The 19,766-nt window shown below is 50.8% G+C and overlaps 1 protein-coding gene across 3 annotated transcripts in view; it reads right to left on the bottom strand.

Moving 5' to 3' along the window:
* WSCD2 (WSC domain containing 2) overlaps positions 1 to 19,766 on the bottom strand; it is a 115,410-nt gene that overhangs the window by 22,812 nt on the left and 72,832 nt on the right. For all 3 annotated transcript variants that reach the window (XM_027566473.1, XM_027566472.1, XM_027566475.1), the window contains 2 exons: positions 15,968 to 16,082; positions 11,344 to 11,528 (listed from right to left, as the gene is read on the bottom strand). In XM_027566473.1, the coding sequence (XP_027422274.1) occupies positions 11,344 to 11,528; positions 15,968 to 16,082 (300 nt within the window). The remainder of the gene's footprint in view (positions 1 to 11,343; positions 11,529 to 15,967; positions 16,083 to 19,766) is intronic.

Here is a 19,766-nt window from a genome sequence, read left to right as displayed (position 1 = left end):
AGAAGGATGGTGGAGGAGGGGGAGGGAGTCTAGGAACGAAAATTTTAAATCTCAGCTGTCAAAGGCACCCTAGTGATTATCCCTACCACCTGGCACCCTGGAGCCTGAAGTTGTTCATGGTGGAGGGAAATCTAGCAAGCTGAGATGACATCTGGAATTGGGTTAAATGACTACTATCCGGAGCATGCTGCAGACTCCTGCTATCCAGCCCCATCTCCTCCACTTCCCCACCTCTCATTCCAGGCTGGGGAGAAGCGATGGTGGTGGGTGCTGTGGTCCTGGCCTCAGCTTCCCCACATGTAAATGATAAGGAGGAGGTTAGACTATGCAGATTCTCTTCTGTACAGGATGGCCCTCCACCCTCCAAATGAAGAATCGTCACATCCCCAAAAGCCACTGGTGTCCCGTGGCCTCCCATCCCATGGCCCAGGATGCACAGAGGTGAAGCCCCATTTCATCGGTTGCCCCAAGGAAGTTTCAGTGATGCTCAGAGAATGTGCCATACAAGGCAAGGACGGGCAGGGGAGTCAGGTGTTTGAGCAAAAGTGAAAGTCCATGGAATTCTCCAGGCCAGAATACTGGAGAGGGTAGCCTTTCCTCTCTCCAGGGGATCTTCCCAACCTAGGGACCGAACCCAGGTCTCCCTCATTGCAGGCATATTCTTTACCAGCTGAGCCACAAGGGAAGCCCGTTTGAGCTAAGGTTTATAGCAATGAGATGGGAGGCCGGAAGTGGTGTGCACAAATCTTCATTTAACCAAACAACTCAGTTAGCTGGATGCCAACTCAGGTGCCAGGACAAAGAGATGCTGGCCTTTCAGAAATAAGGGGGCTCCCCTTCTCTCTTTAGACTCTACTAGAAGGCAATGGCACCCCACTCCAGTACTCTTGCCTGGAAAATCCCATGGAGGGAGGAGCCTGGTGGGCTGCAGTCCATGGGGTCGCAAAGAGTTGGACACGACTGAGCGACTTCACTTTCACTTTTCCCTTTCATGCGTTGGAGAGGGAGATGGCAACGCACTCCAGTGTTCTTGCCTGGAGAATCCCAGGGACGGTGGAGCCTGGTGGGCTGCCGTCTGTGGGGTCGCACAGAGTCGGACACGACTGAAGCGACTTAGTAGTAGTAGTAGTAGTGTTTATTGAGCCTCCACAGATGCCAGGCTCCTGGCTGGGTGCTTTGGATCCATTGAATCCTCACAGTAGCCAAGAGCAGTAGCTGCCACGGCTGGTTCAGGGAGACACTCTGGCTTCCAGGATCACAAAATTGGCTAAGGACAGAGTGAGATCAAAGCCAGGTTACTCAGTCTCCCAATTCTATGCTTCTTCTAATAATAATAATGCTACTATGATGGTTAGATGCTTATGCTTGCTCTCTCAGTCGTGTCTGACTCTTTTGTGACCTCATGGACTGTAGCCCACCAGGCTCCTCTGTCCATGGAATCTTCCAGGCAAGAAGACTGCAGTGGGTTGCCATTTCCTCCTCCAGGGGATCTTCCTGGCCCAGGGATTGAACCTGCACTTCCTGTGTCTCCTGCATTGGAAGGTGGATTCTTTACCATTGTGCCACCTGGGAAGCCCCCTTAGATAGTTGTAGTCACATCAAACATGCTATTAGCTGGGAACTAAGCTGAATACACATGGCCTCGTTGAACACTTGCATCGCCCTGGTGGTATAAGGAGCCCCATTTTTAAGACAGGGAAATGCAAGTCTCAGAGGACTGAAATCAATTGATACAAGTCACCCAGATTATGATGCAGAGCTAAGACTGGCATCTAAGTCTGAGATCTTTCCACTTTTGATGGTCTTATCAAATACTCTTCATGTGCTGGGCACTGTGTAAACACTTGATACAGTTTATACTCCTAATGACAAAGCAGGTCTCACTCTCCCCATCAAACAGAAGGGGAAACAGACTCAGAGGGGGAAGTGATTCCCTAAGGCCACACAGCTGATACGTATCTGAATTCCAGCCTGGGAACATCTGAGCTCTGAGTCCCTACACTCTGGGCTACCCCTCTCTAAGAAACCAGCCTCAGACCCTGTTTGAGCATTTCCAAAACACTATGACGTGTATTCACTCCCCTTTGACCACTAACCATTCACAAAACCAAGGCTGTCACTCTGGGGTCTCTTGACATTGGAGTTTGATTCTCTTTGTGAAAAGTAAAAGTGTTAGTTGCTCAGTTGTGTCTGACTCTTTTTGACCCCATGGACTGTAGCCCATCAGGCTCCTCTGTCTATGGGATTCTCCAGGCAAGAATACTGGAGTAGGTAGCCATTCCCTTCTCTGGGGGATCTTCCCGATCCGATCCAGGGATCAAACTCAGGTCTCCTGCATTGCAGGCAGATTTTTTACCATCTGAGACCTCAGGGAAGGGGCAGGCAAAAGTCTATGAATCTGGCTCCTTAGAGGAAGTAGAATTCCTACCCTAGCATCTCCCAGGTGGTCTTTTCCTGCCTTCCTGGATGCTGGGAGGCCAGACTGCAAGCTGGGAAGACTCTGTAAGCCCAGCACAGCTCAGACGGGTCTCCCTTTGACATTTAAGCATCTGTTAATGAGTCCCTGAACCTCCCAGCTTAGAAAGCAGAGCTGAACTGAATGCCCTGAATACCAAGTAAAGTGAGGTTTTCCTAGGCCTTAAAGGGCCAGAGAGGGATCAGAAGCTGCTGTTGCGGGTCTCTCTTTGGTCAGGGTATCCACTGGGGTGGGGGTGGGGAGGCGCACAGGTTTGGGAGGTTAGTTCTAGGAGCAGTTAACCTGCCAGATGTGGGGTGTTTCTACAGTCCTGCACATTCTGCTTTTAAAGGGAAACCATGTGGATTCACAGAGAACCTTGTGATGCTCTGTGGGAAGGCTGGAGTCCCAGGGGTCTGGGGAACACTTTGGAGGGCACCTCTCTCTGCAGGTTGCTCTCCATTATGGTTTGGTGATCAGAACACTAAGAATATGCAAGGTGGCCAAGACGCTGAATCATCCTTCTAGCCTCATTTCTTCCATCTGTATAATGTGTCAGGGCTTCCCTGGTGGATCAAATGGTAAAGAATCGGCTTAGAATGTAGGAGACCCATGTTTGATCCTGGGTTGGGAAGATCCCCTGGGAAAGGGAATGGCTACCCACTCCTGTATTCTTGCCTGGAGAATCCATGGATAAAGGAGCCTGGCAGGCTACAGTCCATTGGGTTGCAACGAGTCGGACACGACTGAGCAACTAACACGTTCAGAACGGGTCACCGGTTCTCCCTACTGCTGGCGCGAGGCTGTCTTGTCTCTTACATCTGAAAACACAAGAGAAGTGGCCAGCCTGGATCCCTTAAGTTTCCTAACACTCTCTAGTGATACAAAGAATTTTGGACTTCCACAGCACTAGGTGGATGCCTTCCTGTTTGCAAAAGGTCTCTCATGCCCAGCAGAAAGGGTACTGGTTTTAAATTCAGATGGACCTGGGTCAGCACCTTCCACAGTTGTGTGTCCTTGGCCTGAGCCTCGGTTTCCTCGTCTGTACTCAAGGACCATCATCTCTACCCTGCACAGTTGGGGTGGAAGTTGATACAGTGGCATCTATAGGGCCCAAGACCTACCAGGATTTAGTCAATGTCTCTTCCTGCTCCTTCTCCACCACTCGATCATGATTAAAGGGTGGCCAGACCCTACGTAGGAGACACTATCAGTGCCCCATTAATACACTCCTGGCACTCACCATCCCAGTACAGGCTGCCAGTGACATCCTGTAAACACCCTGGGTGTGTGAAGGATGGACACTAAGCTTCCAGGGAATTGATCTCCTTGCGAGATTAAGAACCCTCTCTACTGCCTTTCCAACGGGATTAAGCTTCCTCAGTAGCGACCTGCTTTGTAAAAGGTCTGTGTTGACTCCTTCCCTTCCCTGGTCTCATGTCTTCACTCCCCTGGAGGTCCATCGTGGGGTCATCGTTCAAGTAAACCAAAGCTCACAGCCTTGTCTCTGGGGGAATCCAACATGGATTCTTTGTGCATTCTTAATTCCCAAGGGGAATCCTGCATGAAGTTCAGAGCTGCTGCTCTTCACAGCCTGCAGTCTGTGAGAATGGCGCCCCCTGGAGTTGTGCCCTGGACAGTAGCAGTAACCCTGAGTAATGTCTTCCTAATGAGCAACCCTTGCTGAAGGAGAGCAACAAAGGAAAATAATAACAGCCGTTAACTCTATGTCGTTGATGCCAAGTATGTTACACGTGTGTGTGTGTGTTTATCGCTCAGTCATGTCCGACTGTTTGCAACCCCATGGATAGGCTCCTCTGTCTGTGAGATTCTCCAGGCAAGAATACTGGAGTGGGTAGTTATTCTCTTCTCCAGGGAATCTTCCTGATGCAGGGATTGAACCGAGGTCTCCTGCATTGCAGGCAGATTCTTTACCATCTGAGCCACCAGGGAAGCCCCAATGTTACACATGTTACCTCAGTTAATCTTCAAAACAACCTAAGCAGTAGATGATGCTATTATCCTGTTTTGCAGGGGGAGATCCTGAGACATAACAAGATTTGATCGGTATTACAGCTCACACAGCTAGTGGGGCACAGAGGTGGGATCTGGCTCCAGTCTTATTTGACGTCACATCCTAGGTTCCCACCTCTCTGCTATTCTGCAGGAGGCCTATCAAATTCCAACCTGGTTGGGCTCCAGAGACCCTGTGTCAGCCACCTGAATTTCCCAGAAACCCTCTCAGGCTCCACAGGAGGGGTCCAAGGATCACAGAAGCCTGTGCCCCACATTCTGATAATGTCAGCTCTTCATTGCCAGGCCAGCTGGGATGGTGCATGACCTCGGCAGCTTGGGGTTTTTTTACTAGCAAGAGGCGAGCAGAGCAACTGTTCATCAGCTCTCTTGACTGGGGGCAGCGCAAGTCCCTCTGAAGTCCATCGTCTCTTTGTTCTGGGGCTTCACAAAGATGAGGGAAATGCCACCAGGCATCAGCTTAAAGGCAGGCGAGGAAGAGTTCTCCTTGGTTTGAAAGAGGCCACCACCCCCCAGGGTAATTAGGCCAAGCTCTACTGCATTAAAGATGCCGGTGAGGAGGAAAGGCAGTGAGCTGGGAGCTGTTAATGGCTACCTATAATCAGAGGGAGATTGAATTACACAAAGAGCCTAACTGTCCGAGGAGAATTCAAAACCAGCTATTTTTAGGCATCACCAAAGGCTCCTGTGAGCTGTTGGAAATTCAAATAACTTGAGCTGGGTGCTGCTCGGAGTGAATTGAGGAGTTTTCATTTTAGGAAGGAAGATGCATTACCATTACTCCAAACAGGCACTGTGCTTTCTGGATTTTATCTCACATGGCCGTCAGAGCAATCTTTCAGGGTTGGAACTGTCCCCATGTTACAGATGAGGCACTTGGGGCTCAGAGAGAATGAATGGCATGGTCAAAGTCAAAACAGCAAGTCAGTCAAAGAGCTGGGATAGAAACAATGTGTGCCTGATCCTGAAACCTACATCCAGAGTCTTCCCTGGTGGTCCAGGGGCTAAGACTCCATGCTCCCAATGCAGGGGGCCCGGGTTCAATCCCTGGACGGGGAACTAGATCCCTTATGCTGCAACTAAGGCCTGGCACAGCCAAATAGAGAAATGCAAAATACCCTGTATCCGTTGCTCCCATAGCCTCCCTGGAGTTTGGTTTAGGGAGAAGTGTAAACTCTTTCCCCCCACCACGATACAGAAGAACAATTCTCTGGCTATTATGCCTCGACCGTACACAGCAGAACTCATGGAGATCCGTCTGAATTATAAAATTCAGGGACCCCAGGCATATATATCAAGGGGAAGGAAAGGCCTCCAGGCCTGGCAAAGAAGGAGCTAGACGTGGTCCCTCCCTCCACCCAGTGTGACTTTCCATGGTCATCTGAGGCTAGATGGTGAGGTGGTTAAAAACAGTATAGTGAGCATAAAGGACAAGCATTGCGCCAAGTTTCCCTTCTAACCTTCAAGAGACAAAAAATTGCTAGAACTAAGAGCAGTACACAACAAGAACAGTATATAAATTACACTATGTAAGTTGTAAACCATAAGTCAAGATCTATTTTTTCAGTGATAACATAAGCTTCATAGAGCTTTCCTCGTGGCTCAGTGGTAAAGAATCCGCCTGCAATGCAGGAGCCGCAGGAGATGCGGGTTCGATCCCTGGGTCGGGAGGAGGGCACGGCAACCCATTTCAGTATTCTTGCCTGGAGAATTCCATGGACAGAGGGGCCTGGCAGGCCACAGTCCATGGAGTCGCAAAGAGTCGGACGTGATTGAAGCAACTTAGCATGCACACACAGTGTAAGCTTCATAATACTTTCATCAAAGAAAAAAGAGAGAGAAAAGGGCTGAGTCCTGGGAGAGGCTGGTCTGCAGTCATGGGGGTTTTGTTGTTTAGTCAGTAAATTGTGTCTGAATCTCTTGTGACCCCATGGACTGTAGCCTCTGTTCATGAGATCTCCTCTGTTCATGAGATTCCTCAGGCAAGTATGCTCAAGAGGGTTGCCATTTCCTTCTCCAGGGAATCTTCCCTCCCCAGGGATCAAACCTGCATTGGCAGGTGGATTCTTTACCACTGAGCCCCCATAAAGCCCATGGGGGTTTTAGGCAGCACTGAAGGATGGTCAGCACCATGGACAGCCACCCATGGGCACAACATATTTATGTATTCCGTGTAATTCTAGTGAACCTTGCAAAGGAAATCTTGCAAGAATCTTTCAGGCAAATGGAATTTCTTGCTACATCCTATAAAGCCATAATATTCTCAAATCACCAGCAGGTCTCTGCCCCTGGGAGGAGAAGCCGCACTTGCTGACACATTTAGCAAACCGCTGTGAAAAATGTAATCCAACCAAGAAGGAAGTCCATTTCTCGGTCCTTTTGTAACAAGGGCAAAGAGTCCCTGTGCCCGAGAGTCTGTGTCAAGGGAGAATAGCAGGGTTCCTGCAGACATTTGCTCTGCCAGTCTTTTAATGCTCTCACTACTGTAGGAGCATTCCATCACCTCAGAGACACAGAGGCCGGCTCGCCACACGAGGCTGCCTCCCCACACAAGGCTGACACCCCATGCAAGGCCAACACCCCACCAGAGGGGTGCTTAAGAGACAGTAAGCCTCCTTTGGATCTTCACAATCATTAAGAGTTCTGTGCCACTGCCCTGGGAAACACAATTAGGGCACAGTGTTAATACAAACTAATGACTCTACAAATGGAACCTGGTTTCTACCACCCCTGTTTCCTGGAGCACTTGCTCATTGCCCTGCCTAAAGGAATACATGCCAGTGTCATGTGGTGGAAGACCTCCCTTTCTAACTTATTTGTGTATAAATCAGATCTCAGGAATGGGAAACCAAGCATGTCACTGAGCCATAGCAAAGACTCCGGCTAGTCTGTGTTGTGTAGAGACAGGACAGGGCAGAAGGAGAGATCAGGGGTCAGGGAAGAAAGGAGGTAGGTCAGACCAAGCAGCATTTCCAAGGGAGAGGCATGGGGTCCGGAACTCAACACAAGGCCAGGGTGTTTGCAGCGCTATATCGCATTAGAACCCATAGCGGGAGTCAGAGAACTGGGTCCCAGCCTAAGTTCAGTCCCTGAGAAGCTCTGTGGCCCTGAGAACATCAGGCCTTGCCCATTGCCCACTAAAAGTAACTCTTGGCGTTGGCACACTCTGCTCCTTCTGCCCTGATTTGTCCCCTGCCCTCTGGCAATGTGTCTCGAGTCTGAATATCCTCCTCTTCACACCAGGCAAAATCCTGTGTGTCTTTGAAGGCCCTAAGCAGTCAGCCTTCTTCTGTAGAGCCGTCCCCGGGGCTGTTCAGTCTGGCCACTTGTGCTTTTTCGGCCTCAGTTTCTAAAGCTGCACAATAGAACACAAGCAAGGAAGGTGCTTCTAATAGGTCACCAAACGTAACCTTTGCTGGTCCTGGATTTTTGCTCTCAGCTGGACATGTGGCTCTTCCTTTCACCTGGAAATCTTAGAATGAGATTTGGCTCAAATGTTGCTTTCTTGGCTCCTATATGTACGTCACCACCCCCTTGCCCACTTGAACAGACCCGACTGGTCTTGGGTCTGCCTGTCCACTAGACGGTGACCTCCTTGAGAGCAGGGCCTATGCTTTATTTTTTTATTACCCATTCTCCTCTCCAAGCCTAAGCCACGGGAGCTTACCAAGTGTTTTGGTTCAATGAACAGTCCTCATGCTCTCTCCCAATACCATGTTGCCAACTGGGAGCCCACGAGGAGTTCCAACTTGACCAACCATCTGTCTCCTTATCCAGACCACTTCCATTCTCATCTCAGCCACAGTAGCCTTGAGGTTAGCAAGGCTTAGATTCCTTTCTGTAGTCTCCTGCTGGAGGTGCCCAAGCTTCCAACCTTGCACAGTGACAATTCAGAACAACTGGGGTGGGCTTAGACTCCGGGTCTCCTCTCTTGGTAGAAGTGAATGGGTTCCCCATATTGAATGTATGGATGGAACGTTCCTTTCTCAGATGGAACAGAATACCACTGCAGAGGTGGGTGAGCCGAGGGGCACAGCAGCATTCCCAGCAGCCTCAGGGGTCTCTTACCAGCAACCACCCAATCAGCCCACCCCCTCACTGCTACCAGGGCAAAACACATCTGACTGTAAGAGGATCTCATGGTTTATGTGTGTTGAGGCTTTTACATTTCAGGTAATTGAAAAAAAAATCTTTGATGGTCCATGAGACTATATTGCTTGGGCTTCTTAAGTGGCTCAGTGGTTAGAGAATCTGCCTGCCAATGCAGGAGACCCGGGTTTGATCCATGGGTTGGGAAGATCCCCTGGAGGAGGAAATGGAAACCCACTCCAGTATTCTTGCCTGGAGAATTTCATGGACAGAGGAACCTGGTAGGCTATAGCATGAGACTGTTATTATACCTGGTGATCTTAATAGTGTGTGTATCTGAGGATGTGTGTGTGTGGTGGGGAGGAGAGCAGGAGACAGAAACAGAGACAGAGAGACAGAGAGAAGACAGACAGGAGAATGTTCATATTACCCAGCCACTCTGAACATTAAGCAAAAGGAGGTCTGGCTGAGAGCGGCTGATGACATACACCGCCCAATTCTTGTTATCTAGCTCAGCATCATTCACCAGATTGTTCTAGTGGCTGCAGCTTTCCCTCTAAATACACATAACTCTAAGGTCATCTCTTCTTATGGTCAAAGTTGACATCCAAATAATGTGAATACTGGCATAAAGAGGATCAGTAGTGGGCCTCCCTGGCGATCCAGTGGTAAAGAATCTGCCTGCCAATGTAGAGGACACAGGTTCGATCCTTGGCCACATGCCACAGAGCAACTAAGCCCGTGTGTCACAACTCCTGAGCCCTCGTTCTGGAGCCTACGAGCCACAACTACCTAGAGTCCATGCTCCGAACCAGAGTGGCCACGGCAATGAGAAATCCATGCATTGCGACAAAAAGCAGCCGCCGCTCACCACAAGTAAAGAAAACCCGCATGTGGCAAGGGAGACTCAGCACAGCCGAAAATAAACAGATAAAAGTAAAGAGATCAGTACTGGGGACAATGACTCTGCCGTCAAATCAAAACCTCACTACCCTAATGGCCAAACCAGAAACTCGCTGCGCGGACATTTTCCAGCCCGGATTTCACATACCCGCTGTGTCCTCTGCCAGCCGGGCCCTCAGACCTGGGGGAACTGAGGCCACAATGGACAGGGAGACGGTACCTCCTTTTCTAGAAATCAGCTGTTTTGCAAATTGGCGGCACGCTTGACCCTGCTGCAGAGCAAAGCGTGAGCAGAGCTTCAAAATCATAGGGCTTGGAAAACAACACATTATCAAGGAAACCAGCAATGAATTTTTATCAATGATGATATTCACACGGAAGAGGCCTTTCGCTGCATGCACACGGGCATTAGGGTTCTGCCAAGTCCACCTGAGTGGGAAGGCCTACATTCTGGGCGGATCTTGTCAGCTCCACTGAGGTCTAAGGCCTTATTATTCAAGGTGTGGTCCATGGACCAGCAGCCTAGCATCACCTAGGACCTCCTTGGAAAGCTGAATCAGAGTTTGCATTTTAACAAGATCTCCCTGGGATTCCCCAGCATGTTCAAATTCGAGATTTGTAGTTCTGGATTCCTGTTTCCACCTCAGGACCGCATCAGAAGAGTACCCAGGACAAACCTCAGCCCTCTGTCTTTTGTCAAGGCCATTAGCTCTGCTTGTCGGTCTGAACGTCAGCTCTGAGGTCACAAGGCTGTGTGACCTTGGGCAGGCTTACTTAAATTCATTAAGCCTCGGTTTCCTCACTGTAAAATGGAGATGATTAACCATGGCAACTGCCTGAAAAGTCTGTAAGGAAGGGAAACAAAATCAGGCTTGCAATGGGCTTAGTACAGTGCCCGGTGCACAGCAGATGCTTGAGAAACAAACATTAACTGCTACTAAACAGCCAGAGAAGGAACAATGCGACAATATCCACAGAGGAGGGGTGGCTCCTGTCCTCGCCTAACCACACCCTTCCCTCCCTCAGTCTGAAAACTGGAGAGTTTTTCTCATAAGACCAAAACATTGGCAAGTGAGGGATAAATTGCCTCTGCATGCATGAGTGCTAAGTCACTTCGGTTGTGTCCAACTCTTCTCGACCCTGTGGACTGTAGCCTGCCGGGCTCCTCGGTCCACGGGATTCTCCAGGCAAGAACACTGGAGTGGGTTGCCATGCCCTCCTCCAGGGCATCTTCCCAACCCAGGGATCGAACCCTTGCCTCTTACATTTCCTGCATTGGCAGGCCGGTTCTTTACCACTAGCGCCATCTGGAAATCGTCTCTATGGGAGCATTAAAGGCATAAGCTATGGGACTTCCCTGGCGGTCCAGTGGTTAACTCCATGCTTCAGTACAGGCGGCCTGGGTTCAATCCCCTGTCAGGGAACGAAAATCCCACGTGCTACATGGCACGGCCAAAAGAGAAAAATTAAGAGAGAAGCTCTGGAGTTGGTTTAAATCCTCTGCTGCTTGTGTGACAGCGAGCCTCAGTCTCCTCATCTGTAAAGTGGGTGAATAACTGCAGTTTGGAGGGCCATCGTGAGGACCACGTGTGCTCTTGCAAAGAAGGCACTTCGGAAACGATGGAGCGTTTGCTGTTGTCAGTATCATCATCACCATCGTTAGGGACAACCTGCTCTCAGCCAGTCAGGAAGGACAGGCCAGGTCAGGCTTTCGGTGTCTGTGGAGGGGGAAGAGGGGTTTGGCTGGAGGCGAGGCTGGGGCAGGGTGGTGGTGTCTGGTGGCGGGGGGCGCCCGAGGGCTCAGGAGGGGTGGGGGGCGCGGGTGGGCGAGGGGCGGCGAGGGGAGGGGCTGACTCACGTACACCTGCGGGCTGACTCTTGGGCCAGCTGCAGCCGGTAGACGGACAGGCGGTTGGCTCCGCCGCACACGCTGCCCCGCTCGCCCTTGCAGTCCATGTCACACTCCGCCTCGCTCACGTTTGCCGCCTGGATCTTGTGGCCGCAGTAGCACTCGGCGCCGAACTCCAGCCCAGCGTACAGGTAACCCCTGGGGGAGGCTGCTGTCAGGCCAGGGTGCCTGCCCCCATGGAGACCCCCGGGGAGGGCAGGGAGTCGTGGCCAGGGAGGAGGTCCCAGGGGATGGGTCGGCTCTGGGGACTCAGAGGTCCTGGGGGAGATGGGGCTACAGATGCTGAAGGTGGGATGACAGAGAGACCCCCTGGGGGAGGAAAGAGGGGACGTCAGGGGACAGGAGACCCATCCACAGTGGACAGCGGGTAGACAAGAGGCTTCAGGAGATGGGGAGACCCCAGGGAAAGGAGGAGACTGGGGTGGGGGGCTCTCCTTATTTTCCTGGAAGCAGGAGGGGGAAAACAAGGAAGGCTGTGGGGGTCAGGGAGACCTAAGGAGATCTAGGGGACAGGGGTGCTCCAAGGGACATCAAGATCGAGAATTAGGAGACCCTGAGAAAGTCTTGGAGGCTGAGGAGTCTGAAAGTCTTGCAGGTGCAATGGGGAAGAAGCCAAGGAGGATTACAGCGAGGTCCTGGGTTGGGGCGGGGCAGGCAGGGAGACTCAAGGAGGGGACGAGACCCCAGGGAGACCACTGGCTTCCCTCCCTGCCTGAGGCCTCACACCCCCTCTACACCTCGCCACACAGACACAGCACGTCACAGTCGCACCCCCCCACAAACACCTTCAGCACCCCCGACACACACCACACCCTTCCGGTCCTGTGGTCCCTCTGCCCTCCCTACTCTCCGGTCTCCCTGTCCACAGCCAGGAGCCAAGCATGGGTCGGTCCTGTGGTCCCTCTGCCCTCCCTACTCTCCGGTCTCCCTGTCCACAGCCAGGAGCCAAGCATGGGTGCAGAGTCTAACCCCTTTGTTCCGGGAAACACCACCCAGGGGTGATACCTCTATGTCCCCTGAGAGAAGTCGGGCCCAGGAGAGGGGGCAGGGGACTCTCACATCTCTCTGGAAAACCAAGGTCACATATCCAGCCAAGTAAAAAAACTCCTTTCCTTAAAACAAAAAAGAAATCCAGGCACTGCAACATTTTCCTTTTTTTTTTTCACAGCTATGGAATCATTTCCTAAAAAGGACTCTTGGTAAGGATCCGTCTGTAAACAGATGAGAAGGGAATTGCTTGTTCTGGCTCCAGGGATGGGTATGAAGTAGTGGCAGGGAGGGGAGTAGGACAACCTCTGCTCAGCCCTCTTGCCCACTGCATTCTCTGAGGATGTTCCAGAATTGAGAAAGGTTCCTGGGGGCGGGGGGCAGCCTGCAAATTACTGGTCCTGCAAGACTGGACTTACAGGAGGTGTCAGCTCATGCCTTCCGGGGGCTAGCTGGAGACACAGACCCACCCAGACTCATGTCTCTGAACATCTCAACTACTCAGGGTGGCATGCAACCACAGGGTCACCTAGGCAGATGCAATTGTTGTTCAGTTGCTCAGTTGTGTCTAACTCTGCAACCCCATGGACTGTAGCACGCCAGGCTTCCCTGTCCTTCACTGTCTCCTGGAGTTTGCTCAAACTCATGTCCATTGAGTCAGCTCTTCACATCAGGTGGCCAAACTATTGGAGCTTCAGCTTCAGCATTAGTCGTCCCAATGAATACTCAGGGTTGATTTCCTTTAGGACTGACTGGTTTGATCTCCTTGCAAATGCAGTTCAGTTCAGTTCAGTCACTTAGTCGTGTCCGACTCTTTGCAATCCCATGGACTGCAACACGCCAGGCTTCCCTGTCCTTCACCAACTCCTGGAGCTTGCTCAAATTCATGTCCATCAAGTCAGTGATGCCATCCAACCATCTCATCCTCTGTCATCCCCTTCTCCTCATGCTTTCAATCTTTCCCACCATCAGGGTCTTTTCCTATGAGTCAGTTCTTCCCATCAGGTGGCCAAAGTATTGGAGTTTCAGCTTCAACATCAGTCCTTCCAATGAATATTCAGGACTGATCTTTAGGATGGACTGGTTGGATCTCCTTGCAGTCCAAGGGACTCTCAAGAGTCTTCTCCAGCACCAGTTTAAAAGCATCAACTCTTCGGTTCTCAGCTTTCCATAGTCCAACTCTCACATCCGTAGATGACTACTGGAAAAACCACAGCTTTGACTAGATGGACCTTTGTTGGCAAAGTAATGTCTTTGCTTTTGAATATGCTATCTAGGTTGGTCATAGCTTTTCTTCCAAGAAGCAAGCATCTTAATTTCATGGCTGTAGTCACCATCTGCAGTGACTTTGGAGCCCCCAAAACAAATTGTAGATGCAGCAGGAGCATCTTAAACTATCTGGGCATCCTGGGGCTGGGTCAGCCTCCTTCTTCCACCTCTCTGTCTCTCCGAAGCCTTGGTTCTCAGGTGTCCCTGGGCCCATCACGTATAACTGGACGCACTGATGGAAGGACCACTACTGGACAGCAGGAGCTTTGAAAGTTTCCCAGCTGGATGTGAAAGTCAGAGCAGCGGGGCTCCAACCATGGTCCCGGGACCAGCAGCATCCAGTATCATCTGGGAACTTGTTAAAAATGCAAATTCTTGGACTCCACATCAAACCCAGCAAATCGAAAATTGGGGATGGGGTGGGGCCCAGCAGTTTGTTTTGAAAGATCTCAGGTGAGCTTCCCTGATAGCTCAGTTGGTAAAGAATCTGCCTGCAATGCAAGAGACCCAGTTCGATTCAAGGGTCTGGAAGATCTGCTGGAGAAGGGATAGGCTACCCACTCCAGTATTCTTGGGCTTCCCTTGTGGCTCAGCTGTTAAAGAACCTGCCTGCAATGCCAGAGATCTGGGTTCAATCCCTGGGTTTGGAAGATCCCCTGGACAAAGGAAAGGCTACCCACTCCAGTATTCTGACCTGGAGAATCCCATGAACTGTATAGTCCATGGGGTTGCAAAAGTCGGACACGACAGCGACTTTCACGTCCCGGCTGATGCTGACACGCGCGTCCTGGAGCTCACAGCTTGGATGCAGAGACAAGCACATAACTAGAAAAGGGCTGCACAGTGAGATGAGGGTGAGATGGAATATATCGCCGATGGTGGAAATGCAGGAGGGGCCCAACATGCCTGGGGTGCCAGGAGAGACTTCTCAGGAGGCGACAGCCAAGACTGAGCTTCAGAACATGAGTCAGATCAACTTGCGTAGTTCAGTTTGGTTCCTCACATGCTTGTTGGCAGCCCACACGTGCTTCCAGATAGAGCCAGAGGTGAGTCAGCCAAGGCCCTGCCTCCAAGGAGCTCCCCAGCTAGTCGGGGGACAGAAGCATGAGCAGGCTTGGGCCGCAGAACAGCAAGAGCTTACACGTGCTGTCTGCCAGGCGTTGTTCTCAAACATTTGCTTGGCAAATACTAATTCTTCAGCCCCCACAAGACCCCTCTGAGGCCATGCCCTGCCATTTACCTCCGTCTCCCCACAGTCCAATAAATAAATTAATCAATCAATATCCTAGAGAGCTGGGAGTCTCTCCTAAGCTGAAGGTGGTCCTGTGTTCAGGATTTTGATGGTGGACTGTTCTGGAAGCTGATTATAAAGCAGACAGTGTTTCCCAATCAGGGAGAGAGGGAAGGGTCCCTTGGCCACCCACTTGCCCATTTCCTCTCCAGCCATGCAGCCAAGCTCTTCCAGAGCTTGTGACCTCCAGAGGCATCAGGCTCGAGTCTGAAGGTCAGCATGTTAGAGGCCTCCTGCAAACCGCCACGGGCCAGGGTCCCAGGGCATGGGGGAGGGCAGGTCTGCTCACTGCTCGGTGCCTCCCGGACAGCAGGGCTGTTCCCAGGCCTGGCCCCAGGGTCCCCCCTCGCCGTCCCCTGGGGTCTGTCTACTCTCTAAACGTCAGCTCCCTCCCCGTAGGGCCTGTTCTCATCGAGAACATTGTTTTCTCCTTAGATTGGAACACATTGCCTGGACAGGTGAGCGTTTCTCCCTGGGGCAGGAACGAACAGTCTCTTGACTGGGGAACCACGAAATATCCCTGATTGCAGGCTCCCACCTCAGCTTTCCCACAGGCATCTCACAAGCCTCACGCCCACAGACTCACACTCGCCAGCACGTAAACACTCGTGCTTTCCCCACAATTCTGGACCCTTGCCAGCATATCCACAGAGACTCCAGCACTCACAGCCACTATTATTTAAAGGCAATTCGATGTTGGCATTAAGCTCACAAACATATCACTCTGCAGAGTGTACACTGTAAACTCACACCTAGGCACAGCCTCACATAACTGCACACAGATTCCTACAGACCAACTCCCTACTCTTGATCTCCAGCATCCATGAGACAGGCTCCTCCGTCCATGGGATTTTTCAGGCAAGAGAATGTGCACACGCATGCCCACACACACACACACCGTTGCCTCACCCTTCCCTTAAAGTCCTTCATATGCATCCTTCATATGCCCTCCCACGGAAAAAAAGAAAGACCACCACAGGTAGGAAGCTGCAAAAGAAGAGGTCTGAATGCAGGGAGCCTGGGACCCTACCGTTCTGCACAGTTGTCCTGGCAACGGAAGACGGTCATCTTTTTGTAGTCGAAAAAGGACACGCCTCGAAGGGCCCGGCTCTGGGTGTCATCCAGGTAGCAGCCAATGTACTTAGCTTTGGGAAGATGAGAAAAGTAAGATCTGGGGTGGTGGGGGAAGGAGACAAAGCTGAAAGCGTTTCAGAAGTGATGAGTATGCCTCTGGCTATGTGGCTTTGTTGACCTCTTGGTACCAGTTCCTTCCTCTGAGCAGTAAAGTGGAAACAAGAGAGCCTGAAACTCGTGTGCACTGGCAGAGCTTGGTCTACGGGGGCAGTGGAGTCCCGTGGGTAAGGCTGTGGGCCTTGGAGGCCAACAGAGGGGAGGAAGGGACCTTGCATAGCCAGGGTTAAGGGCACACCCCTGGGCTCTACTGATGGCAACTGGGCACCCAGCAACCCGAGCTAGCCTCATTCCCTAAGTGCCAAGCACACGGGACTCTTATTAAGACAGCTCTGAAGAGCTTGATCCGTTGACAGCCTGCCGTCATTTCTACAAGATGACTTAAGGTTATTTTTTTTCTTGGAAGGAACACTGGACTTGGACACCTCAATATCCAAATCACTGTCTCACTTTGGGGACATTCCAGAGCATTTGGGCCGCTTAATCTCTCTGAGGCCCAGTTTCCTTCACGGTGGGGATGAAAATATCGGGCCAGTGAGGTTAAAATGGACTTATCTGCATAAACATGTCCTCCACAGGGTCTTGCATATAATAGGCACGTCGTTAAGGTGAGTGGCATAAGAAACCAGCCATTCACGGCGCTGTTTGAAGTTCTTCCCACTTTTCCCACCTTGTGAGCCAAGGTAAAGGCTTTCATCCAGAAGGAAAAATTTTTTTTAAAGATTCTGTTTGATGTGGATCATTTTTATAAAGTCTTTATTGAATTTGCTACAATATGGCTTCTGCTTTCTGTTTTGGGTTTTTGGCCGTGAGGCAGGTGGGATCTTAGCTTCTCAACCAGGGACCGAACTCACACCCACTGCACTGCAAGAGGAAAGTCTTAAACTCTGGACCACCCTGGGAGTCCCTCAGAGGAAAATCTTGAATTATGTTAAACAACCATCCAATGATACACCATTCACTTAGTTTTCTTAGATTAGTACGTGTGTTCTTACACGTCATGGTAAATAGTACACGAAGACGGTACTTTACAGTCTATCAAGGCTTTTCCCGTGGGTTCTTACAATCATTATTAATTTGGACATGCACTTTGCTAAGTGCTTTACTCATACTGTCTCTGTGGATCCTTAGAATGAGCCTGTGAGGGAATTATTAATATTCCCCATCAATGTAGAAGAGGAAACTGAGGCCCCGAGAGGCTAAGTCAGCAGCCCAAGGAAACACAGCTTATACCCATGGGGCTGGGTTTGGACCCAGGCAACCTGGCTGCAGAGCCCATGTTCTGAACTACTGCCCTCCTTGTTTCTCTCTGCTTTTTCTTTTTTTAAAGACTTTTTTTTTCCCTGCTGTGGACCATTTTAAAGTCTTTATTGAATGTGTGACAATATTGTTTCTGTTTTATGCTTTGGTTTCTCACCGGAAGGCATGTGGGATCTTAGAGCTCCTGTCCCCGACTGGGGATCAAACCTGCGTCCCCTGCGCTGGAAGGCGAAGTCTTAGCCACTGGACCACCAGGAAAGCCCCTCTGGTTTCTCTTTGGATCCGGGGACCTTTGCAATGACCCAGGTGCAGTGGCTCCTGGCATGCTTAGACTCTGTTCTTAGATGATTGAACAGAGGCCCAGAAAGGTGAAGTGAGCTGTCCCAGACCTGAAACTAACTGACGGTAGAATAAAGATTTAAATTTAGGTCTATCGGACCCCAACCCAGTGCTCTTGCATTTGGGAGTCACTGGAGGTGAGCCTGAGGACCCAGCCAGCCCTTGGAATTAAATGGCCCTCCTGGAGAATGATTGAGGAAAATGCTACATGCCACTTGATCTCGTTCAGGCCTAGGCTGCTGTCTAGTTAAACTGTGGGCTCCTCGCCACTCCCCTGCCCCAACTCGTGATGGAGAACAGGGTCTAGCAGAGGATACAGGCTCGTTAAGGAGAAATTGTGTCCCCTCAACGCCGCCCTAGGAGGTGCAGAATTTGTCAGCCTCGCTGGAGATGTGTCTCAACCCTGATCACCTTGAATTTCTTTCATAAGACAGAGGTGATTTGGTCAACTAAAAACAGTCCATCTTTAAAAGAAACATTGCCTCCCTGGAGCAGGGACGTCAGACGGTGACAGCTCTGGAAAAGCCGACATCTTGTCCCTGTGCTTGTTCAACAATGGATGACTCTCCTGTGTCACAGAGGGAAGCATGGCCCGGGGAGGGGTGTGTGTGTGTGTGTGTGTGTGTGTGTGTGAAGTTTGCATCTGGGCTGGGAGAGAGAACTTCCATGGGCCATGGTTGGCAAGTAACCTTAGTTCAATAGTTCACTAGAGGACAGAGTGTCCAAGGATGGGCAGGAGGAGAAAGAAAAAGGAGGAAGGAGAGGAAGGGAAAGGGAAAGGGAGGGAGCCATTGTTTATTTTGCCAGAATGAGGTCATTGTCATCAGGTCAAAAGCTGTGTGTGTGTGAGAGAGGGAGAATATGCATCGAGTACCTACTATGTGCTGTCTACTATGTGCCATTCCTCATTTAGAAAGATTTGGTCCTCACACCCTTCTTATTAACCCATCTTATAGATGAAGAGACTGATCCTAATGACTGTCCCATCTCCCTGTCTTAGAAGTGAATCTTTGTATCTGGCATACGTATATGCTTTCTGGCTGGTCCCCACTCATGTTACTCCATCTTACTTGTTTCTAAGTAGAATTCGAAATGATGCAATCTGTCTGTGTGCCTATGGCTTGGAAGCATCTCGCTTCAAATTTAAGCCCAGATCTGTCCTCCAGCCATTGTACATTTGAGGAGGCTTCACTTCCATTTGATCCACAGGCCTCAGGATCATAAGGTGCCACACTGAGTCCTGAGGGAGATGAGTGCTCACAACCCAGAAATGCTGGGCTTGGAGCTGGAAGTACTATGACCATGGGTGGTCTCGCCAGAGGGTGAGGGTGGGTGCATTTGACTATAGGTGGGATTTTGGATTGTGTTAGATGAGAGTTTTATAATCAAATTAATAGGTGTGTGAGCATATGTACACACGGGTGAATGGGTGGGCTGTCCTGGTACTCTTTGTGCCTTCAAAGCACCCTGTCCTTGTGTTCTTCTGTTGCACACACGTGTGCATGCTCACTCATGTCCCACTCTTTGCAACCCCCATGGACTGTAGCCCGCCTGCCAGGCTCCTCTGTCCATGGGATTTTCCAGGCAAGACTACTGGAGTGGGTCGCCATTGCCTTGTCCAGGGGACCTTCCCGAGCCAGGGATGGAACCTGCGCCTCCGTCCCTGGCAGGCGGATTTGTACCACTAGTGCCACCTGGGGAGCCCCTACCTGCTCTCATTTTGGGGAGACGCTGACCTTGGAAGAGCCGATCATATTCACCTGCCACCAGCCAGTGATTGATGGCTCCGGGGAAGGACACAGGACCTACCTTTTGGATTCTTTTAGATTAAAGCTGGGAGAAAGAAGCCTGTCTCCCTTGAGTTGTGACACTGGTATTTTCTAAGCCCAGAATTACCAACAGCCAAGATCCCTGGCACAAAGTCAGTCTGTGCAGGAGAACCAAGCTAAGTCAGAAGCAAGCAGAGATGAGAGTTAGGAAGAGAATGGCACAATTCATTCATTTGACAACCTAGGCTCTTCGGTAGTTTGGGGACAAGA

This window comes from Bos indicus x Bos taurus, chromosome 17 (assembly GCF_003369695.1).
Source record: "Bos indicus x Bos taurus breed Angus x Brahman F1 hybrid chromosome 17, Bos_hybrid_MaternalHap_v2.0, whole genome shotgun sequence".
NCBI lineage: Eukaryota > Metazoa > Chordata > Mammalia > Artiodactyla > Bovidae > Bos > Bos indicus x Bos taurus.
The sequence above is the reverse complement of the archived record's forward strand: the minus strand, read 5'-3'. Positions and strand labels throughout refer to the sequence as shown.